This window comes from Oryzias melastigma, linkage group LG13 (genome assembly GCF_002922805.2).
Source record: "Oryzias melastigma strain HK-1 linkage group LG13, ASM292280v2, whole genome shotgun sequence".
NCBI classification, from domain to species: domain Eukaryota; kingdom Metazoa; phylum Chordata; class Actinopteri; order Beloniformes; family Adrianichthyidae; genus Oryzias; species Oryzias melastigma.
The window spans coordinates 14,905,540-14,927,435 of NC_050524.1; the positions used below are offsets into that span (position 1 = coordinate 14,905,540).

Here is a 21,896-nt window from a genome sequence, read left to right on the forward strand (position 1 = left end):
ATATATATATATACACACACATATATATATATATACATACAAAATTTGATTTATACTCCAAAAGACACATGTCTACATAGGAACTATTGAACATAAAGGTGTCCATGAGTTAAGTTAAAAGCGTAAAGTGCTCAATTAATTTAGTTAAACACTTCAAACTGCCATAAGTTTGTCTTAGCATGAGTGCATGAGTGTAAACAGTGAAGGTAGCCATTTATTGTAATTGTCTTTTGCGATACATATATTGTGGAGGACAATATAACGATAACAATAAATTTGCGATTCATTGTTTTTGGGCCTAATAGAGACAAATAGGGTTTTAGCTCAGACTACTTAAGTACCACTTATAAATTTAGATTATCTGTCCTTTATTCAGGTATTGCTAATGAATTTCCTGATTTGACTATCTGGCTTTCTGGGAAAGGAAACCTCATGAGAATAATACCATTGATGTCTAATTTTCCCTTGGGGATTTCTAAAGTAGCTCACGCTCAAGTCTCTCCAGAGAAGTGTGAAATTTTTAAGAAGTTCAAGAAATTTCCATTTTACAGGACTCAAGATCACAAGTTGAATGTTTGTAGAGAGGATTCGCTTTCTCTTTTTTCCCTTTGTGCTTGATCCCTCCATGTCTACCTTGCTGCTTCTGGAAGGCAGTAGTATGTGTCCACACTCACTTTATAGAAGAAGCCTACTTACTGCCCTACAACTGGTGTGTCCAGACTCTAGTACAGACATTTGGAACTCAAGAAACTGAGTTTTACAATCCATACATTAACTTCACAGGTTGGAAGAAATCCTAAATTCCAGCAGGAATTTGAAAGAAACTTTGGATCAAATTTGAGTTAATTTAAGTAACTAAAGCAGGACAATCTACACTCACTGGCCACTTTATTAGACACACCTGTCCAATTGCTCGTTATTACAAATTTCTTGTCAACCAATCACATCAGACCATCAGAGTGGGGGAGAAAGGTGATTGAAGTGACTTTGAAAGTGGCATGATTGTTGGTGCAAGATGGGCTAGTCTGAGTATTTCAGAAACTGCTGATCTACTGGGATTTTCACCCACAACCATCTAGAGTCAGGACAAAAATCCACGGCGAGGCCTCTTTTAGATGTTATGGGCCTCGTCTGTGGAACAACCTGCCAAAGGACGTGAGGGGTTCTTCCACTGTTGAGGTTTTTAAAAAGAAAGTGAAGACACATTTATTTAATTCAGCTTTTAAGTAGATAGTATTTGGGATTTAGCATTTTACGTGTATATTTTATTATATCTTACTATGTATCTATTTGTTTTATGCCAGTTACTGAAGTTTTACTTTTTATGTATTAACTTTATAATGTTACATTTTAGCTGTTTTTATACTTTTATACTTTAGCTGTTTTATATTTTGTCTTTTTTATCGTTTATTTCTACATTTTATACCCGTCTACGAGCATCTTCTCACTCTCGGCTGGGGTGTGTGTGTTCATGCTCATGGAGTCATGGTCCTGCTTGTCCTCTGGCCTTCCTTGTTCCGTGTCCCTTGAGCTGCCTTGCTTTCTGTGCCTAGTTGGGTGCACTGGGCTGGGGGGCTGGGGGCTTTTGGGCTTGAGGGTGATGGGGATAAGCGGGACATCCTCATGTTGCCTAGATACTGACACTTCAGCCAATAGGAGGACAGGGTGGACAGCGCCTTCAGGTTACTCCTTTGTGATCTGCTTGTTTTTCTATTTTATCTGTTTGTTTCTGTTTTTATTATTATGAGGGGCTTGTCTTATTATATGATTGCATGTGTGGGGTATATGTCTGGTTTGATGAGTGTCAATTTCTGCTGTGAAATTTGGATGGTAGAGTCAGAATTTGGCATCAACAACATGAAAGCATGAATGCATCCTGCCTTCTATCAACAGTTCAGGCTGCTGCTGGTAGTATAGTGGTGTGGGGGATATTTTCTTGGCATATTTTGGGTTCCTTAATACCAATTGAGCATGATTACAACACCACAGTCTACCTGAGTATTGTTGCTGACCATGTCTTTCCCTTTATGACCACAGTGTACCATCTTCTGATGATACTTCCAGCAGGATAACATGTCATAAAGCTGGAATCATCTCAGACTGGTTTCTTTAACATGAGTTCATTGAACTTAACAGATCTAAACCCAATATGTCACTGTTGGGATGTGGTGGAACGAGAGATTGACATCATGGATGTACAGCCGACAGATTTGCAGCAGCTGTGATGCTATCATGTCAATATGGATCAAACTCTCTGAGAAACGTTTCCAGAACCTCGTTGAATCTACCAAGGATTAAGGCAGTTCTGAAGGCAAAAGAGGGTCTAACCCGGTACTAGTAATATATATTAATCAAGTGGCAGGTCAATGTAGAGTAGCTATGGAGAAAGTCTTTCTCATCCTCTTTTTTTCCTCCTTTTTTCAGTCGGTTCAAAAGTATAAGGGACAAGGAAGAAGAGTATCACTCTGACAGACCACAGGCGGTTTTCCTCTGTGTGACACTCTTATTGATTCACACACCAACCAAACCAAGGTGTTGTAGCAGCAGAGACACAGCCATGTATGCAGTGAAGACTTGTAAAGATTTCCCTTCAAATCAATGATGGTGCTTTTTTCTAATAGTCTTCACTTTCCTCTTGAGCACTTTTACAATCTGCTTTACAGATATCAACAGGGGCCTCCTTTGACGCCACAGGCTGACAAATCAAACCCCAAACTAATCTGGATGAGCTGAGGGTAGAAAGTGAGTCCGCGGGGATGGTTATCAACTCTGCTCTCCTTTTGACGGGGTTGGTTCAAGTGAGCATGTGCAGGGCGGAGCTCACACATCCCAAACAGCCGCATGTGTCCACTCTAACTGACAGATGGCCAGAGGAAATTACATCTGTGCCAAGCAGCCTGCAGCATAACTGCCCGAGCTCTTCTCTGCTATTACAACGGAATGAGTCACCGCGTCCAGCCCTGCATGCATGTGTTTGCTTTGTATATAAGGTGACTCTATCGCAGTGACTGTTAGGGGCAGCTGGCGCGGCGCGGTCTGCCAGGATGACGTGGCGGGGGCCAAGTCAGAAGTCTGTTCCAGGAGCCTGCAGCTAATACCTGTCAAGTCACATTACACAGGCAGTGTGAGGAGCTTTAGATCTGAGCTGTGCTAACCTGGCATGTCTATGTATGTGGCTGTGGGAGTTGTTGGGTTACATGTTGTCGAATATTGCTTGAGTGTAAAAGTGCTTGTTTTGGATACACAAGAAACAACAAACCCAAAATAACGCATGCATGGAATAAATGGAAATTTGAAACCTGGGTGTTTATGACTACGTGGAATGATAATTCTTGAACAAACTCTCTGATGGTTTGTGGGTCAAATTGTTGGCATGAGACTTAGTCGCTGGTAGCAGATTCTGCTGCCAGAGTGAGGGTATGCAGGATTTTGGGCATATTTTAAAAGATCTTAATTATTATTTTCAAGTTGTTTTGATGTTCTAACTGATTTAAATGAATTAATAAAAATATTAATGGACAGAATGGATGTATAGATGTTGGTTCTGGAAGTGAAATAATCATCCGGATCACACTTCACTGCATTTCTGGTACAGCTTCGCTGTCAACCAGGCACATCCAACCCTTTAGGCTGCGTAAGGCCACCAAGTTTTCAACAGATCTGACAAACCAAAGCGTTAAGAATCAGAAAAGAGCACAGAAAGAGAGAGGCACATGTTTTCTTCCCTGAGGTGCATCAGAGTGACGGATCACTAATGTAGCATCTGTGGTACTTTGTTTTGAACAGCGGTTTACAGTTTTCATTGACATTGCATCACTTCCTTTGTTTACCAAAATGCTTGACATAAATCCATCCTCAGTGAAAAAAAAATGCCAAATTTATTCATGTTATTCAAGGAACAATTTTTCTATAAAGCTGTTTGTTTTGTTTTCTTGAGAAAATGTAACATTTTCAGTTTGTTTTAACCGTAACATATAGTTTTTGTATAGAAAAAAAAAATCAAATTTTTTGTTTAGTTTAGGTCAGTAGTTATGTGAAAATGGCTTTAATTTCGAAGCAAAATCAGTTTAGGAAAGCCAATTGATAATCCATCCGTCCATTAAGTTATGGGACCGGGTCATGGAGGCAGCAGTCTGAGCAAAGATGCCCAGACTTCCCTCTCCCCGGCCACTTCCTCCAGCTCCTCTGGGGGGGACCCCGAGGCATTCCCAGGCCAGCCTAGAGACATAATCTCTCCAGCGTGTCCTGGGTCTTCCCCGGAGCCTCCACCCAGTGGGACATACCTGGAACACCTCCCCAATGAGGCGTCTAGGACCAGATGTCCGTACCACCTGAGAAGCGGCTCTACTCTGAGCTCTCTTCAGGTGACCAAGCTTCTCCCCCTGTATGTAACGGAGCGCCCGTTGGACGAAGCTCATTCGTCCGCTTGCATTCAGGTCCTCGTTCTTTCGGTCATGACCTAGTTTTATGACCATATAGATGAGTATTGGAACAAAGATTGAACATTAAATCAATCAATTTGTTAACCAGTTATATTTCAAATGTGGATAAAATCAGTTCTTGAATTTGTGACATCCATTCACATTTAAGAAAGTCCATGACTCGTTGATGGTCTTTCAAAAATGTCTAAAACTAAAAAACCACCAAACACAAAGCCTAAGGTGTGTGGCGTCAGGATGGCACCAGGTAGAGGGTTCAGACTCCCACGTCTACTCACTGATCTCCAGCTGCCTCTGAATGCGTCCCTTGCAGCGCTCCCTGTAGTCTGACTGGGTGGTGTTGTATTCTGACATCACCTCCACAAATTTGCGGGACAGAGTGGAGTGCTACAATGAGACACAGAAAAACACTTGGGTCAAGTGTGTTCAGCAGCAGCAGCGCTGGACACTTAATGAAGAGCCACTTTAAGTGTTCAGTAATCAATAGAAAAGGATTACACCTCTGTCTATGTATAGCTGGAGCCGGCTTTCCAATAAAAAAAATCGATGTAAATGTATTTCTGTTCAAAAATCTTGTGTTCACGTTCAATTACGCAAGTTTTTAAAGTTTTTGGGCTCCATGTACAAGCATTAGAAATGTAACCAGTTAAACTTTGACCAATCAGTGACTCTACGTAGTGCCCTTTTCAACACATGGAAGTCCCAACCGTTTGAAAACTGATCATGAGGGAGAAATAATTGCAGTTTGTGCCCGGCTGTTATTGTATGACACCAAATCTTTCAGAAAGCAGAATAGAGTAGTGAAAGAAAAAGTCAGGAGCCAGATTCACTAGATTTGTACCGCTTAAACATTTCACATTCTTTTAAATGTGAGTACCTGCTCTATAGTATTGGGTCGACAGTCCAGCGTGAACAAAAGCGCGTACAACAACCCACGATTAGCGCATTCTTAAATGTGCATCACATCAAGGTGTAAACGTAGAATTATAAACTAGAAGGAAACATATTTAATCTGTTCATTTCAGTGTAAAATTAAAATTCAGAACAGCAAAAACACTTTAATTGATCACAACTTACAAAAAATAATTGGAAAAAAACACAAATGGAGTAAAACTTTAATATATTTAAATTGAAGGCTGTTAATGTCATGCAGACGCCCCCTGCCGCTCAGACCTCACCTGTGTTTTGCGTATCCTCAGGTCAGCCGAGGACCGATTCTGCCCCTCCTCTTGTTCAATGGTTTGTTGGATACCTTAACACAAAAAAACAAGAGACAATTTTTTTCTAAGGAATGCTTAGTTTACAGATAAACACCAACAATAAAGGAAGAAAAAACAATCTTTAGTGCCCTCAGCAGAAGTTCTGATCTTTTTTCAAGCCTAAAACAGAAGCACTGATTAGGTGATGATGAATATCGCATGATCGCTGAGTAAAAACTTGACTTTTTATACTTTTACTAAAATTGACTTGCTGTCACAAACATTCAAACTTTATGTTATTAATATCTCTGTGTCAAATCAACTCTGTTACTATTATTTAGTGCAACTTTAAGTGCAATGATGTGTTTGTAGGTTTATAAATCCTTTATTGACACAAAACAACACCAGATCCTTCATCTTGGAATGATTTTGGAGAAAATATCAAGTCTAACGCTTTTTTTTATGTGCAAAAATGTGCAGCTGGTTATTTTCATCTCTAAAATTATACCCAAATATCCAGACCAAATAAATCAGGCTCAGCTTGTGCTCGTCTCCACTGAAAACAAGTCAAAGGTCAGACGAATGAAAACAAAATGACTGCTTTCGAGGGGTCAGAGGACACTAATTCTCCACAGGAAATGGCGTTTGGCTGTGGGATGACTGAAGTCACGTCATACCAGATGTGATTCAAGCCAGAAACCATGTGAAGTGCAGGTTTTTGTCATTGAGAACACAAAGAAACATCCACAAAATCTAAAGCAGACATACTGTTCCTATAGTGGAGTTTACAGTTATCATATGTTTTATATTTTTATCATCTTTCTCTGCCAGTTTATTCATTTCAGTGATGAATTTTTTACAAGTACAAGTGTTGATGACATTTCTTACAATGTGTAACTAGGTCAGCTCAATCTAAGGTGTCACTCTTCCTCTCTTACGGTACTTTAATAATCTTAAAAAGATGAAAAATCAGGAACAGAACTGAAAAATATAGTATTTTATTAGAAATCCTTTTTATAATTTGAGGTTTTTGTACATGAACCTTTGAAAACTGGACCACTATTGGAAGACCGATATTAATCTATTTAATGTTAAAAGCTTCCTCATGATGTTCCCTCCAAAAAAGGTAAAGGTTAACAAACCGTTCCTTTTTAAATTTATAAAGAATTAAGTAAAATAAAAATAAGTGTGCCCTTTAAAGTTTAATTACAGGAAACGTTAAGCAACAATTTAAAGAGTGTTTAAAATTTAATTTCAATCATGAAATTTTAACATGTGTATGTGTATATATATATATATTAACATATATATATTTACATAAAAATTGCATTCTGTGTAGCTTTAATTGCTACATTTATGTGGTTTCAAAGGGGTTAAAAAAAAGGTTAATCACATTCATGTAGTAAATACAGCTTTTTCAATAAGGTGCTTTTTAAACTTTTTTTTTTCCTCAGTCTGAGATAAGGAGCGTAAAAAGGAAGCAAGACCTGGGATCTATAATTAAAAAAAGACTAAAAAATTGTATAAGAAGGTCGACAAACAAATTGTTACAAATTTAGATTCAAGTAACTGAAGTCAAATCAGGATCAGCTTGAAGTGAATGAAAAATCATAATGTATATTAAAAAATGTGAACATTTGAAAAATAAAATTGTAATTGTGGTATACAGTAGGGATCATGCTTTCCCAAAATGTTGACGCATCAGAGGAAGAATGGAAATGAAGTCGCTATAACCTCTTTCACCCTATGTTAATCAGTAGCCAATGAGCTCAAAGCTACATCCCTGCGTAAACTTAGGCTCAACGGGAAAAGCAAACAATTAGAAATAAACCTGTACATAGAGGACTGAAAGAACGAAAAAAACTAAAGTGGAAAATACAAAACTGCAGCTGGTACCAATAAACATTATTTGTAATTCTAGCCAAGGCTAGAGTGTTGTTGGTCACACATATTAATTTTTAATTTTTAAGATTTAACTTAACATGTCGCAGACTCGACAAGCATTCATCAAATCCAGCTGCGGTTCTCTTCCTCGTTCCCGAGAGCCAAAGCGATGAGCAGCAATGACCACTTCCATACATATTAACCAACCCCGGCCTCCATCCAGCCTGGGCCTTCACCCACACTTCCCTTTCACTGTGTCCCGGAAAAATCACAGTGCCTGGCTTTAGTCCAGCTGATGGGAACACATTCAGCCCAGCTTTTATTTCCAGTTTTGCTTTGCATGCCAGAGAAACTCCTTCACTGCCCAGTGACTTTTGTTGTGGAGATAAATCATCATTTCAGTCAATTTGCTCAGTGTGTGAATCTGCTTTTGGAATTACTTTGGCTTTCATTTTAAAAATACGAGATGCTGACAAATCTTGTGAGCTGCAAATAAACAAACTTATATTTAGGTTACAAATATTTTTGCAGAAGCAGATTGTTCATCTAATCAGCCTTAGACGGATGCAACTTTATTTTAAACATTTCACTGATGTGTATTTACCTTTAATTATAGAAAGTAGTTTTTATTATCAGTGTGGGGTTGACGTAAAAGCTAAAAACTGTTGTTTGACATTATATGAACTTCAAATTTCTACTTTGCAATGAAAAGAGAAAAAAATGTCAAAGCTGCAGAGATGAGTTAAAAGAACATCAGGTTGTTTTTGTGCTCTTAGAGATGAATCTTTTTCTGTGCACCTGAATGCTCCTTCACACTTTCACCTCAGGAAATCCAAACAGAGACGATGAATTTAAATGACTGAGTTACAAAAATGTCTGAAGAACTTAAATAATGAATGGAATCCCTCATTTCATGAACTTCTTTGTCACTTTATGCGAGATAACGTGGTCGCGGTGCACCATTTCCAGTTCATACTCATCTTTTGCATATGTTTTCTTCTTTAGAGACAAGATTATTAGCTACACAACTTAAGGCTCAATGACTTGATAAAAGCATGAATATTTATTTTTTAACTAACAGATCAGTCCTTGATGATAAATTACACAATAATAGCTTGAAACCTCAAGATAAGCATGACATATTTAGTACTTTATGAGAATTTTCAAGTGCACTGACTTATCCTCATGCACTCTGTTGTGTTAATAATTGAAAAAGAATGGTAACTGTGTCACCAAAACCCCAGAGAAGCAGAAAAATGAATTTCCTTCCTAAACTGGTAAATTGTGATTCGCAGAAGCAGGCTGTTTAGCATGGGATAAGCCCTTTAAAATGTAAAAGCTGTTATCTTCGTAAATGTTTACATTTTTTTATTCATTTGAAAAGGTATACGTTTGAATGCATTTATCCCCGCCTCATCTATTGCCAGCCTTTAAATAACATCTCTAATTTGATCCATTACCGACAGTTTAAACAGTTGAATTTTTTATGCTAGTCTTTAGGGCTCTGTGTTTGACAAAGATTTAAAGCAGTACTATATCTGTCAGAGTTTGCCATTATGGCAGCATTACAAAGCACTGAAATTCATGCATGATGAATACATAAAGTAGGAGATAGAGAGGGAAATGTCAGAATAGGATTGGACACTAAATCGAAATACATGGAGAACGACGAGCAAGGCCTCTCCCAACACGTGATGAAGGCCTAATCTGGAACTAGAGCTTGTAAACTGTTTGTTGGTGTAACATTAGTGTGACTGTTTTCATTAGCATAAATAAAAATAAGAGGGTGTTCATGAATCCGAGCCATCACCACCTCTGTGGAGAGTGAAACTCTATGAGAATAAACTGAGGTGTCTGTCAGCTGCTGAAGGCTCTGCGATCTGCTATTTCTGAGACCTCTTCTTTATTCCTGCGACAGACACAACCCTCGTTTTCATGACACCGCTTTGCAGGGAGGACAGAAAAACACAATCGCTTTACTGATCCTTTCTACAGAGGATTGTAGAGGTGAGAACAAATACATGTCACTGAAACCAGCTGTAGCATTACATTCATGAAACCCTTTGGGACAGTTTGCATCTTTGCTTGATTTGACCAAAATAATTAATACTGCAAATGTTAGACCTATCACTTTGTGTTCAAGCATTTCTTTTTGTATATCTTCTGAGAAGTGCTTGTCTAATTTCTAATCAACAAGACAGTTTCCGTTAAAATAAAAGTTCTCCTCCACCTGGTTTCTGCTCTCACTATAAATCACAATATCATCTGCAAACATCATAGTCCGTGGTAATTCCCGTTTAACTTCTTCTATCAGTCTGTCCATCACCAGTGCAAATAGGAAGGGGCTCAAAGCTGATCCCTGATGTATCCCACCTCCACCTTGAACTCCTCTGTCACCCCTACAGCACACCTCACCACTGTCTTACAGCCCTCATACATGTCTTAACATATTTCTCCATTTTCATTGTGTTCTGTGATCATGTTTTTATGTGTGCTGCAGTGTGATCTTATAGGTGTAAAGTGAGCTTTAAAAGAAAAAGGATCAATTAAACTAGACTAAAAGTCAACTTATCAGTCATACATCACTGTAAATGTATCCAACTTGGTTCAAATGAAATATAAGAATCTGCCTGTGATTTAAGAAGTACCTATTACAAGCCAGAACCAGAACAGAGTTAATCAAATAAGTTGTTTGCATATTACATAATAGGATTATAGTTCAGTTCACATTAATTAGGGAATAAGTGATTGACAGCTCCACAGAAGAACAAAGGGAAATGTACTCACTCTTTAATTTAGAGCGCACTTTGTTGGCCAACTTTTTGATTTCTGCCATGAGATCCTCAAGATCAGCCTTAGTTTCTGCAGAAAGAAGAGGAAAGGAGAGGTGAGACACTCATTTAAACATTAAAATTCAAGTCAGAGAGAGTTTTACATGGACGGAATCCACACGGACTACTGTGGATTGTCAGTCTCACTCTGGAGCAACAATTCATTAAATCTAATCCTTTTTTTTCCTTGCTTAAAATCTAAAAACTGGTTTACAGATTTTGCTGCATGTTGAACAGATATAAAGGTGAAAGTGAGAGGATGAGAGTAATTGGACATCCAAGAACGGGTATTTTGGTGACAGCGACATGAAATCAAAAGAATGGAAACTTGATTTAATGATGGAGTTGCTCAGGTTTGCTGCTTTCTGTTCAGAATTTTTTTCTCTCATTTATTTTTCAGATTTAACTCCTATTTGGAACCACTCTTGAGTTTTCCGCTCAGACTGAAATCTGACGGCTTTCGAGCCACAATCACAGGCTAATGTTGACGTCTTCCTGCCTTCCAGTCACAATAAAACTGACTCAAGGTTCAGACGGATCGTCTAAGAATTCCTGCTGTAATCACATCGGCTGTTCAAAAAAACTGTGGCTGCCTGCGAGACACAGTCAAGGCAGAAATAAAAAGACAGTGAAGGCAAAGGATTAGGGAATGGAAACTCCACTAGTGTGCCCACAGGCGAAGAAGAAACAGAGTCAAGCTGTCATCCATTGTGGATAGCACCTCCCACCCCCTGAATGACACAGTAAGGGTCCTAAGAAGCTCCAGAAGCGACAAGTTCTTACACCCACAATGCAGAAAGCATTCCTCCAGGTCTTTTGTGCCATCTACTTCAAGACTGAACATGCATCATCGGGCTGAGAGAAAACAGTTGAGTTAGATGTGGAAATGTGCAGCAGGAAGTGAAACTGTACATCATGGAAATCACACAAAGACATTGTGTTCTAAAATACATTTCTTTATTGTTTTAACTGTGTTTAATTAAAAAAAAGAGTAATCTTCGTTCTCATTTTTGGAGTTTAAAAAGGGTTATCTTCGTTCTATTTTTTTTCCATATATTTTTTAAAAAGCTATAATATGTTTGTGCCATAGACATTTCATTCTGTTTGCTGACAGAATGCTTTAATATACACAGATACCCCTAATATCATTACTCTTTTGCTTATAGTGAGCATGTTTCAGGACTGCAAGGTGTAGACAGTTGAAGTCCTAAAAAAATTAAGGCTAAAACCAGAAAAAAATATAGAAAAAACAAAACAAATTCACACAAAAACAAACAAAAAATATATCTACAAGTTAGACAAAAATATCTTGAAGAAGAAAAAAAAATATATCAAAATGTATTTAACAAAAACAACAACAACAACAAAAACAATACTTGCAACAAAGTTGACCACACCCACAACTTAAGCGTCCTTGTCACCCACGGATTTCACTGTTTTGTGCCCCAAGTTGACTCACAAAAAAGAAAAAAAAAAAGAAAAAAGCAGTTTCTACTGGTCAGTATGAAATACTTCCCTAACATTTAGCTCTGTAATTGTCATGGTTCAACCTGCTGCGTCTACCTTCAACCACCAGAGGGAGCCACACCTGAGTTCTGAACTCTTCACTGCCCTCACCTGGATTAATCTTCATCAGCTGTTTCCCATCACCTCATCACTGCCATAGTATTTAGTCTGGCTTCTCACCACAGCTCACTGCGAAGTCTTGTTTGCCCTGCGTACACTCCAAGTGGTCTCTCCTATGCCTGTCTCCTTGTGTTTTGACTCCTCCCTGAATCTGCGACTCTCCGCCTAGCCCCTGTGTTTTGACCTCAGCCTGTTTTCTGACTACGCCTTGCCTTGTCCTGTGTCTTCATAAAAACCTTTCGTTTGCACATGGATCCACACGTCTCTCCCTCTTCGTCACAGTAATGTTTGTGAATGAAGTGAAAAGGAAGAACCAAACAGACGATATCGTGACAGATAAACAAAACATAATTGTCTATGATGCAAACACATTGAAGCTTTTTTAACTAAAATTGCATCTTTTAGTTTTCATGAACAGATGAGGTTAGTGCCCAGCCTGTTTGTAGTTCTTAACTTTTGTTGCTTTTAAAAATATTAGAACAAAAATCACAGAAAACAATTCTACAAAAAACACTGTCTTGTTTTAATACACAAAGAAATTAGAACAGAAATCACCCTTTTGAATGTAACACACTTCCATATTTATCACTGCATATGGCCATTTAATAAAGTTAATATATTCATGAATTATTTGAGGATTTTCAAGTCGACCAAAAAAAATTAACAAATAGGAGTTAAACCAAATGAAATGTTCAGTTATCTAACAAATCAAATAATGAAGTGTTTATTTACAATAACTTTACACTCGTTTTTGGCAGCCTCACTTCTGTGAGAAAGATTGTTTTGTTCAGAAAAGCAGATTCTCTTGAAAACATGTCGTCTTCAAGGTGAAATATCTAAAAAAAAGAAGCTTTTATTCTTCCCCACCTACACACAAGTTAATTTATTTTTGCTCAAGTTTCAGACCAAACCCTGAAAAAGCACTGATGATTAAAAACAACACACCTTGGAGACTAAACTGACTGAGCCTCCATTTTTCTTACGTTTCCATGCAACTTCACTCTTCACTTCCCCCTCCCCTCTCGCTGCCTCTAACACAACCACCTCTCCGCTCACTCAGGAGGGTTGAGATGACCACAGGTGACAGGTGAGCTCAGCAGACTCCAGCAGTATTCAGCCAAACTCTGCTGACTTCCCTGCAGGCTACTGAGGCGTTCAAAAACAGACTCTGGAGCTTAAAACATGCAAACACGCTGTGGCGGACAACAGTGGATTAAGATGACCCACATGGGAGCGACAACAAACACATGGTGAAGTTATAAAACCTGAAAGCACCATCAAACCTGAGGGCTAAACAAAGAATTCATACATTTAAAAACCCACTCCAAATGAAATGGTGTTTGTTGGTGTTTTTGACATGTTCTGGTGGCATGTTTTTCATGTTAATCTTGCATTTCAGATTTATTTATTGAAATAAATCCGGATCAGACAAAGAAATGTCGTTGAAAAAAGCCTGTAGCACTAATGTAGAAGCTACAATCAGCAGGCCACAAGCTCCCTACTCCTCTCCATTCTGATGAATCCACTTGCAGACAAATAGATCCACAAACGTCTTTGTGTTCCTCATCTGAGCTGGTATCTGGATCGAAACTGCACAGCTGGAAAGCTCCAGTATTGCTAGCCATTTTTGTTGCACCAGCAATTTTAGCTGAAAGCTAACGGAAGAGAGTATGAACAAAGGGATGATGGGAAATCAAGGTGGGCTCACTCCACACCAACAGAAGGCAACACAGAGGTGAATTCCAAATGAACTATGGCCGCTTTGCAGGATTTATGTCCTAGAAAGCAACATAGATTTCTAGGTTTTGTCTAAAAGCAGCATAATCTTGATTAAAAGACCAACATATGATGGGAATAGAACTTTAAATGAATGTAGATGTCCATAAATAATCAAATTTCTGTGATTGTAACCTTCATACAGTGTTAACCTTGAGTCAAAAGTGCAGCTTGAACATTCCCCTTTAACTCAAACATTTATTGCAGTATAAGTAATCTATGCCAGAGAGTATAATGGATACATACACAGGTTCCAAAGGAAAGATAAAACTACCTAAAAGATACCTAAAAACTGTATGATAATATTTTAACAAAGCACTGGGAACGATTTGAAAATAAATTCAAACATAGTTGGAGTGAGACTTTAAGTTTTGTCTAGGAGAAAACTAGTTTCTTAGACAGACAAAAATCATTGCAGGGAGAACTCAAACACACTGTTGTCAGGTTAACCTACTGCCTGCAGTTCGTCTTTAATCTGTTTGTTTTTGCTTATTTCCTGCCTCTTTAAGCCGGTATGAATCATGAAGATGAATTAGAAGCAGAGCTAGGCCTCGCAGAAAACATCTGAAGCCAATTACAGACAGAGTCTCGGTGGATAATTTGATAACACAGTATGAGGAGCAACTCAATCACTTCAACATGTTCAGTTATTAAGACATATTACGCACATTTAAAAAAAAAAAGAAAGTATTTTTGAAATATGGCAGTAACATCAAGGCCTTATTTAAGGTTGTATGACAAATCTACATGAAATTTCCTTCTTCTGGGCAGTTTGAGAAATTACAGCAAGATGGCAAACTAACAAACTTTATTACACTTTATTACATTCACGGAGAAATAAAATGCATAACATGAACTGTATTCAAACCCTTAAACCTCCAAGCAACATCCCGACTATACATCTAGTGATCAGCTTTTTTGATAGTGTAAAAGCTGTAAAGAATTATAATAAGCTTTGAATCTGCTTAACAGATTTTCATATTAGTAGTCTTAAGTCTTTGGTATCTGCAGCTCAATATTACAAGGCAGAAACACTGAAAGAACAGCCGTAATTGGTTTAAAAAATGTAACATTCAATCATCATGATGCTGTTCTTGACTGCTGTTTCAGCCTCCTTGTACAAAAGTACAACAGCAACAAAACCTTTTACTCTGTCACATTGCAGCTATAAGACGTCCTCGGTGAAGCGTGTACTCCAGCTTTAGAAAAGGCTGCAAAAATATTGATAGTTTGATGGTTTTGCCCGATGCTATGGATCATGTTTAATTCATTACCCATGCTTCCTGAAGCACACCACATTGCTCTTACTCTTGCCTAAAAGGATTTAATTATGAAAAAGGTCACCAAACACAATTTTGCCACTTTTTTTCCATGATGTGCAGGATTTATTAAATTCTGTTTTGTTCACACAGGCAGTTCCTCCTTTTAAAAGTAAATGTTATTTGTAAACAAACGAAAGGTGCTAATTTAATGAATAATATAGTAAAAAAAAAATTTTTTTTGTAACTATAACTGAGGACAGTAACCAAAAAGTAAAATTTTAGATGTATTTGTGCTTCTCGTTAGCTTGACTTTTGGTACTTATTGTGCCAGAGGTTGCAGCTTATTTCCATCAACAAGCATTAAAAGGTTAACAACATAATTAGGATGAATTAATAATTAGGAACTACTTCATAAGAATCCAAAAGTAGTCCTCCCTAGATGCAGACATGATAAAGACTATTATTAACAGTTCAAAATTAGAGGTACAGTCACATCCCAAAACGCCACAGCAAAGTTGGCAGGTATCTGCAGAGTAGCATTTGTAATCGAGAGGAAGCAGTTGCATTTTTACCTGCTTTTCTCTTAAAGTTGACATCAGACGGTGGTCACCTGGGCACATTTTGAGGTTGCGCGGTGGCAGTCAAGTGACCGGCAGGGGATGACGCCATTACAAAATTGGGCGACAGCTGGGCGGTCACAGACCGGTGGCAGCCAGAACTGCCTCAGGACGGCGGCACTCGGTATCAAGTGCTGCCAGCCGGTTGGCAGCCCGGCGGTATATAAAAAGCAGGTCATTCTGCTCACCTGACTGCTACCGTCTGCATTCATGACCACTGCAAAGATTTAAAACGTACATGAAGCAACATCAGCAGGATAAAAGGAAAGACGATTAAAACAAACAAAACAAAGAACTAATTTAGTAAAGTATTCTTAAAATCCACAACTAAAACAGTGTGATAAAATAAAAATAACAATAAATTTAAAACATAAAGATGTGTATCTAGATGGGAAAAATGCTCATAGCAGTGAAATCCAGAGGAAACCAGTAACGAAAAACAAATGTACAATCACTACATGGACAATATATCTCAAAGGACATTAAAAAAACAACAAATGAAGAGCTAAAAATACAATGAATTGAGGCAGTACAGCATGTGAGTAAAGCATTCACTGTATTTCCATATTTCAATGTGAAAAGTATTTTTTCCTGCAATTTAGCTGCGAGTGATCACATTCATGCTGTGTACTCTGAGAGCAGCAGGGTCACAGACTGATCTGAGGTGGTGGGAAGATGCCTTCTGGGCGAAAAAAAGCTACTCAGTAAACAGAGATTTGTGAGTCTGTGTGTGTATGAAAAAGAAGACCTGTTTTACAATAAGTTTCCATATGGTCACTACTGAAACTACTACCCACCATAGTAAGATATGAAATGCAAAAAACAGAACACAAACTTTTAGTGGTTCTGCTCATTTTTTTCATGATTAGAAAAAAATATGCAGATGATTATAGGGGAGAATACACACTGTGACTAATGGCACCGTTATCTATTTACTGGTGATTTCTGGTATTGCAGTTTTGGAAAAAAAATCAGTAACAAAAAGGAAACCTGTTTAAAGCCCCATCGCAATTAAAATATCATTTTGTGTGTTTTTAACACGTTTTTGTAGCATTTTTCTCATGTCGGAGGGCCTGTATAAAATAAATTAAGATTAAAACTGCATTCTGCACTGAAATAGTCCTCAGGCCAGACCCTCTCATGGCCCCCCCACCCCCTTAAGATGCATTCACGCCAGATGCAGCACATTTGCGTCTCTCGCCTCCCTTTTTACGAGCATCAAAATCACTGCTTATAGCCTTGACGCTCCTGTTGGGGAGCAACCGACAATGAATGAAAGTTCAGGATGGAAATACTAGCATCGAGCGACCACATTGAATGTAATTTCTACCTTTTGATCTAGTCACTAAAAAACATCATACACCCAAAGCAGATGAGAGTCAGGTGAGCGGCATTCAGGAACTGTGCGCTGGGGTTTCTGGGAGATGAAGTGCATTAAGTACTCTGGAGATGATTCCTGCTGGTGGCCAGAGGGGGAGACAGAGCGCTGACTCCCGACAGTTGAAGTAAATGGTAATTATCCATGTTTAAAATTACCGACAGATTTATAAAAAATCCATTGACTGATAATAGAACCCAACATGATGGACATAAATAATAAATAAACTTTACACATACATTCTCACAATGTACCCGCCCTAGTTAACTAAATACATTTTTGAAAACATTAGGCTGCTACAAATGATTATTAAAGTAATGACTAATCAGAAGTTATTTGTCCCATTAGTATTGTATGTACAGTAAAGCCTTAGTGTTAGATTAGACATGAAAGTCATGACATGCTAAGGATTACCACTAATTAAATTAAAGGTAGAGCCAAAGTTTTAGAAGACAATAAAAGCTTCAAAAATAAACAATGATGTTGTTGCAACATCTAGGCCTACTTCAGTTTTGGTTGTCGACGTCGTGGCAAGTGACCCTTTTCTTTATCTTGTTTCTCCTCTTCTATTTTTTTTTCTAATTCGGGCACCAGATGGCTTTGACCTTTTTTTTGTCCATCTCTGTGGCGTTTTGGCACTTGGCAATAAATTTCCCCACCAAAGGTGTCGACTAAACCAATTTTCACCTTGGAGTGTTCCCTATTTTCATGTGGTCATTTCACACAAAAATGAACACAAACAAGCACTTCAGATAGGCCTACCTGCATTAAAATGGAGGTTATAGAATTGATTGATTTAAAAATGTCATAAAGTCGATTCCGTCTCTGCGGAACAACAGATTCTACCCCAAGAGTCTGTTGTTGGTTTTAAGGAGTAAACTGTATGTAATTCTAAATGCACACTTAACACAGATTTGTGTGTACCTGCTGGCATGTTTCTTTAATTGACCTTCAGGTTCTCATATTTTCTGGTTCATCTGCACACACAACTGTGCACCTGAAGTGCCATGGTTCACAAACAGAGAGAGGCACGAGATTATTGAAAGGTCACTCCCCCATTTCTGTGAAACCATGGCAACCCTTGCTGACCTGTATCAGAAAGGCAGCTGCAAGCATCAGATAATAGAATAAAAACTTAGCGGGCAGAGCTTCAGGGACAAAAGAGTGTGGATCTGTGTGGTGGCATGTCTTTTAAGGAGCCAGGACAGAATTCATTGTTGCGGAAAAACAGACGTGATAGATCAAGTGTCTATTCATCTCCATTATTGGATGTGTGGAAAGTGGAAGAGTGCTGACAAAGATGAATAAGAAGAGGGAAGAGTGAGAGGGAGGCAAATCAGAGGGCAAAACTGAGGAGTCAATTGAGCTGTGGCTTCACACTCCATCCCTCTCCATCTCAAATGGAATCGTCAGGTCATGCTTGTTGCCATCATTAAGACTGTGTTGCTATGGCGATGCGTGTAGTTGATCCTCTCAGCAGCTTGAGAATGTCTCAAAGTGACAGAGACGAGAGCCAGAGAGACGCTGCAAAGCAGGGAGAAATGTGGAGGCAGGAAGGGAGACGGTGTGAACAAGTGAGAAAATAAATGTCATTTACTGTAACAAATGCTTTAAGGTTGATCCCCGGCCTTTTGACTGTCAGTGTTAAACTGGAGAAGAAGAAGCCAATAACAACATTTTAAGTTTGCTACACTCCGATTGGGATTTTTTTAGCTTTAAATTGCCAGCATTCATCTTTACATTATTATGCATGACTTCATATGGCGAGTCCTGGTGTCATGACTTCTTTAGTGCTCGATGTCACTGCATAGGCTCATCATCAATCAAAGGTCTGTTTAATGATTGAGATTCTGCTCTAGCAAGTTACAATCAAGCTTGTTTTGCAACATTTTCTTGTGAGAAAAAACAGAATGAATTTAAGCTACTGAAATAAAGGAAAAATATTAAATTGACAGAATTGGGAGTGAATGATGCAAAAAGAGCAAGAAATACCTCCAGGTAAGTAAGCAAACAGGTCCATCTTTTCTCTCTTGGCTGATTTTAAAAAGACACTGGACAAACTCACAGGATGGTAGTTATTCATCAGACACCAATACTGCAAGTTGTCTTGTCCCACTTAAAACAGTGGGAGAGGTCTGTAATATTCACCACTTTAACAGGAGAAAAATAGAATCCATCCATCCATTTTCTTGACCGCTTTGTCCCTTTCGGGGTCGTGGGGGTGCCGGAGCCTAACCCGGCTACTGAAGGGCGAAGGCGGGGTACACACTGGACAGGTCGCCAGTCTGTCTCAGGGCCTCAATCACACACACATTCATACCTAGGGGCAATTTAAAGTCACCAATTAACCTATGAAGCATGTTTTTGGACGGTGGGAGGAAGCTGGAGTCCCCGGTGAAAACCCACGCATGCACGGGGAGAACATGCAAACTCCACACAGAAAGGTCCCAGCCGGGATTTGAACCAGGGCCTTCATACTGTGAGGCAAGAGCGCTAACCACTGCGCCACCGTGCAGCCCAAAAATAGAATCCAAGAAGATATTCTTTGTACAGATATGCGTAAAAATTGTATTTAATAGCTACAAACGAGCAAGAATTATATTCCTCAAAGACCATGTTTTTCCTTTTTCAGAAGCTTTTCTATCCTTGACTATATATCTGTATTAATAGCACCCTTTTTGAACTGGTTATCTGTAGAAAAACTCCTGTCCACACCCTTAAACAGACAGACTGCAACTTCTCCATTGTGACCAAGACCAAAGAGCTGTCAAAGGACACCAAAGACGAGATTCTTCACTTGAACAAGACAGAACAAACACATTTAAAATAAGTAAGCAGCTTGTTGAGAGGAGATCAACTGTTGGAGCAACTATTTGAAAATGAAGATCACTGATAATCTCCCTCCACCTGGAGTTTAATCTGAATCATTTGTTCTGATGGGGAACAAATGATCTTAAGAAGAGTGAGGAAACAGCCCAGAACTACACGGAAACTGATCAATGGCCTGAAGAGAACAGAGACACAGTAACAAAGGTTACTATTACTGGAACACTACATCACCAGAGGAAGTCCAGCAGTGCTCCAAAGGTCCTCCTGCTTCAGCCAGCACATAAAGTTTACCCCAGAACATCTGGTTGATCCAGAAGAGGATAGACAGAATGTCGTGCTAATAAATGTTAGTAAACAACTCAATTCTTTTGAAATCGTGATTTTTTTTTTAAAATAAGCTATTCTAATTGAAAAAAAGTGTTTAACACATCCATATTTTCCAAAAGAAACAAACAAAAAAAAAAAATTGGGCAAAGCAAAATGTATCCAAACTGTGGATAGCAAGGAAAAAAAAACTTTGTTCCCCGATAGAAGCAAATATATAAATACAACCATAGTTCAAACACGAGGAGGTCTAGAAAAAAGCAGCCAGGGGTCCACCGGCTACACTGACATTCCTAAACTAACCCTTATGCCCAAAATGATACAAAAGAGAGAGTAATAAAAAAAAACAACAATAAAAAAAGGGATAAAAATAAAAAAAGACCAAAAACTGGTTTCAAATGTAGGTCCTTCAGTCCTTAACAATTGGGTTAAAGATTTCCTTCAGGCTTCAAAATAATTGCTGCCGAGCTCTCCAACAGAGAAAAAAAATGCATTAACTGTAAAGTAGAGCTGCCGTCTGAGAGACAACTGCCTCCAAATTCTGGTTGACCATCTTTCACCCAAAATAAAATAACTACTTTGTTTAGTTGAATGTTCTCCACTGCCTCAAATTAAGTGAAATTTCTCTTTATTCTAGATTAACAACAATCGGGAAACACAATGTCGTCCTTTAATTTGTTATTCGAAAGACACTTGATTTTTGTCTCTCTAGCTGTCAAAAGGTCTGTCTAAAGTTCACTACAACTACCGTGCATCAGGTTCTAGTGGCCTTCACCTACCATCAGTGTCAAAGTATGCATCATTTTTCCAGATTGTGTCCAAATCCAAATCCTCTGGGATCCCCTCACCCTTAGTCCCACCTTGCCATGGAATTCGTCCGAGGTCTTCTCATTTCTGATGGTCACAAAACTTGAGCTCCAGCAGGTTTTCCAAATCCACAGCTCGGCTCAAGGGTTCAGTCAGCCTGTCTTCTGGGTTCCACCTTTAGTCAAAGGTAGAGGAAAAGTCTTTCCCTCATGTGCTTCAAGGAACATCCTCATGGTCCCGTCTAGCATACTGCTCCATTGAGATGGTTTATTGCTACCTTCTTCTGGATCCAGGAGTTATTTTGGACTGTATCAGCTCACAATTCAAAAGGTTAAAAAAAAAAATAAAAAAAAAAAGAGCAACCATTAACTTTAGTTATGCAGCCGTCTTTCTTTCAAATTCATAATCAATATAATCCATTGAAAATACATTTGTCAACATTATTGATAATGATGAGAAATCATTGGAGCTCTGATTTATCTGTCTTTCAGCTAACAGAGGCAGCTGTGCAGGGTCTCGTCTTGTAGAGAGCCTCTCGGTGAACACGTGCTCCTCCGATCTATCAGCTCCTTTTCACCATCTGACAGATGCTGATGTTAACTTGAAGGTGTCATTAGGAAAGGATGACCGCAGCTTCTCACCGCCTCACTGAGGGGCTCTGACTGACACTCACTAAGATCACCGAGTGTCAGTCAAACTATTCTGGGCTGCTCATTGTTTAAATCGAGTGACAGCTCAGCTGTGTGGTAAAAAAAAAAAAAAAAAAAGAAACAAAGGAAAGACAATGTGAGGGAGTCAGGGGTCTGGTAGAAGTTCTGCTTCGTTCTGAGATTTGGGCTGCACAACTCTGAGCTCTAACATACCACACAAGTCCCTACAGCTCTAACAGCACAATTTGGAAAAAAAAAGTTACTAAACAAAAAA

The 21,896-nt window shown here is 38.7% G+C and overlaps 1 protein-coding gene and 1 long non-coding RNA gene across 8 annotated transcripts in view; one reads left to right on the forward strand and one right to left on the reverse strand.

Annotated features, from left to right (window-relative positions):
• The window catches only part of LOC118599513, a 12,535-nt gene extending 698 nt beyond the window's left edge, over positions 1–11,837 (forward strand). Inside the window, exon 2 of the long non-coding RNA XR_004948903.1 lies at positions 10,754–11,837. This is a non-coding gene — a long non-coding RNA (uncharacterized LOC118599513). The remainder of the gene's footprint in view (positions 1–10,753) is intronic.
• The window catches only part of stx1a (syntaxin 1A (brain)), a 75,005-nt gene that overhangs the window by 10,545 nt on the left and 42,564 nt on the right, over positions 1–21,896 (reverse strand). For all 7 annotated transcript variants that reach the window (XR_002919794.2, XR_004948902.1, XM_036214813.1 and 4 more), the window contains exons 4-6: positions 10,310–10,384; positions 5,618–5,691; positions 4,718–4,826 (exon numbers count right to left, since the gene is read on the reverse strand). Coding sequence is in view for 5 of the 7 variants with exons in the window: in XM_036214813.1 (XP_036070706.1) it covers positions 4,718–4,826; positions 5,618–5,691; positions 10,310–10,384 (258 nt within the window). In the remaining 2 variants the exon portion in view is untranslated. The remainder of the gene's footprint in view (positions 1–4,717; positions 4,827–5,617; positions 5,692–10,309; positions 10,385–21,896) is intronic.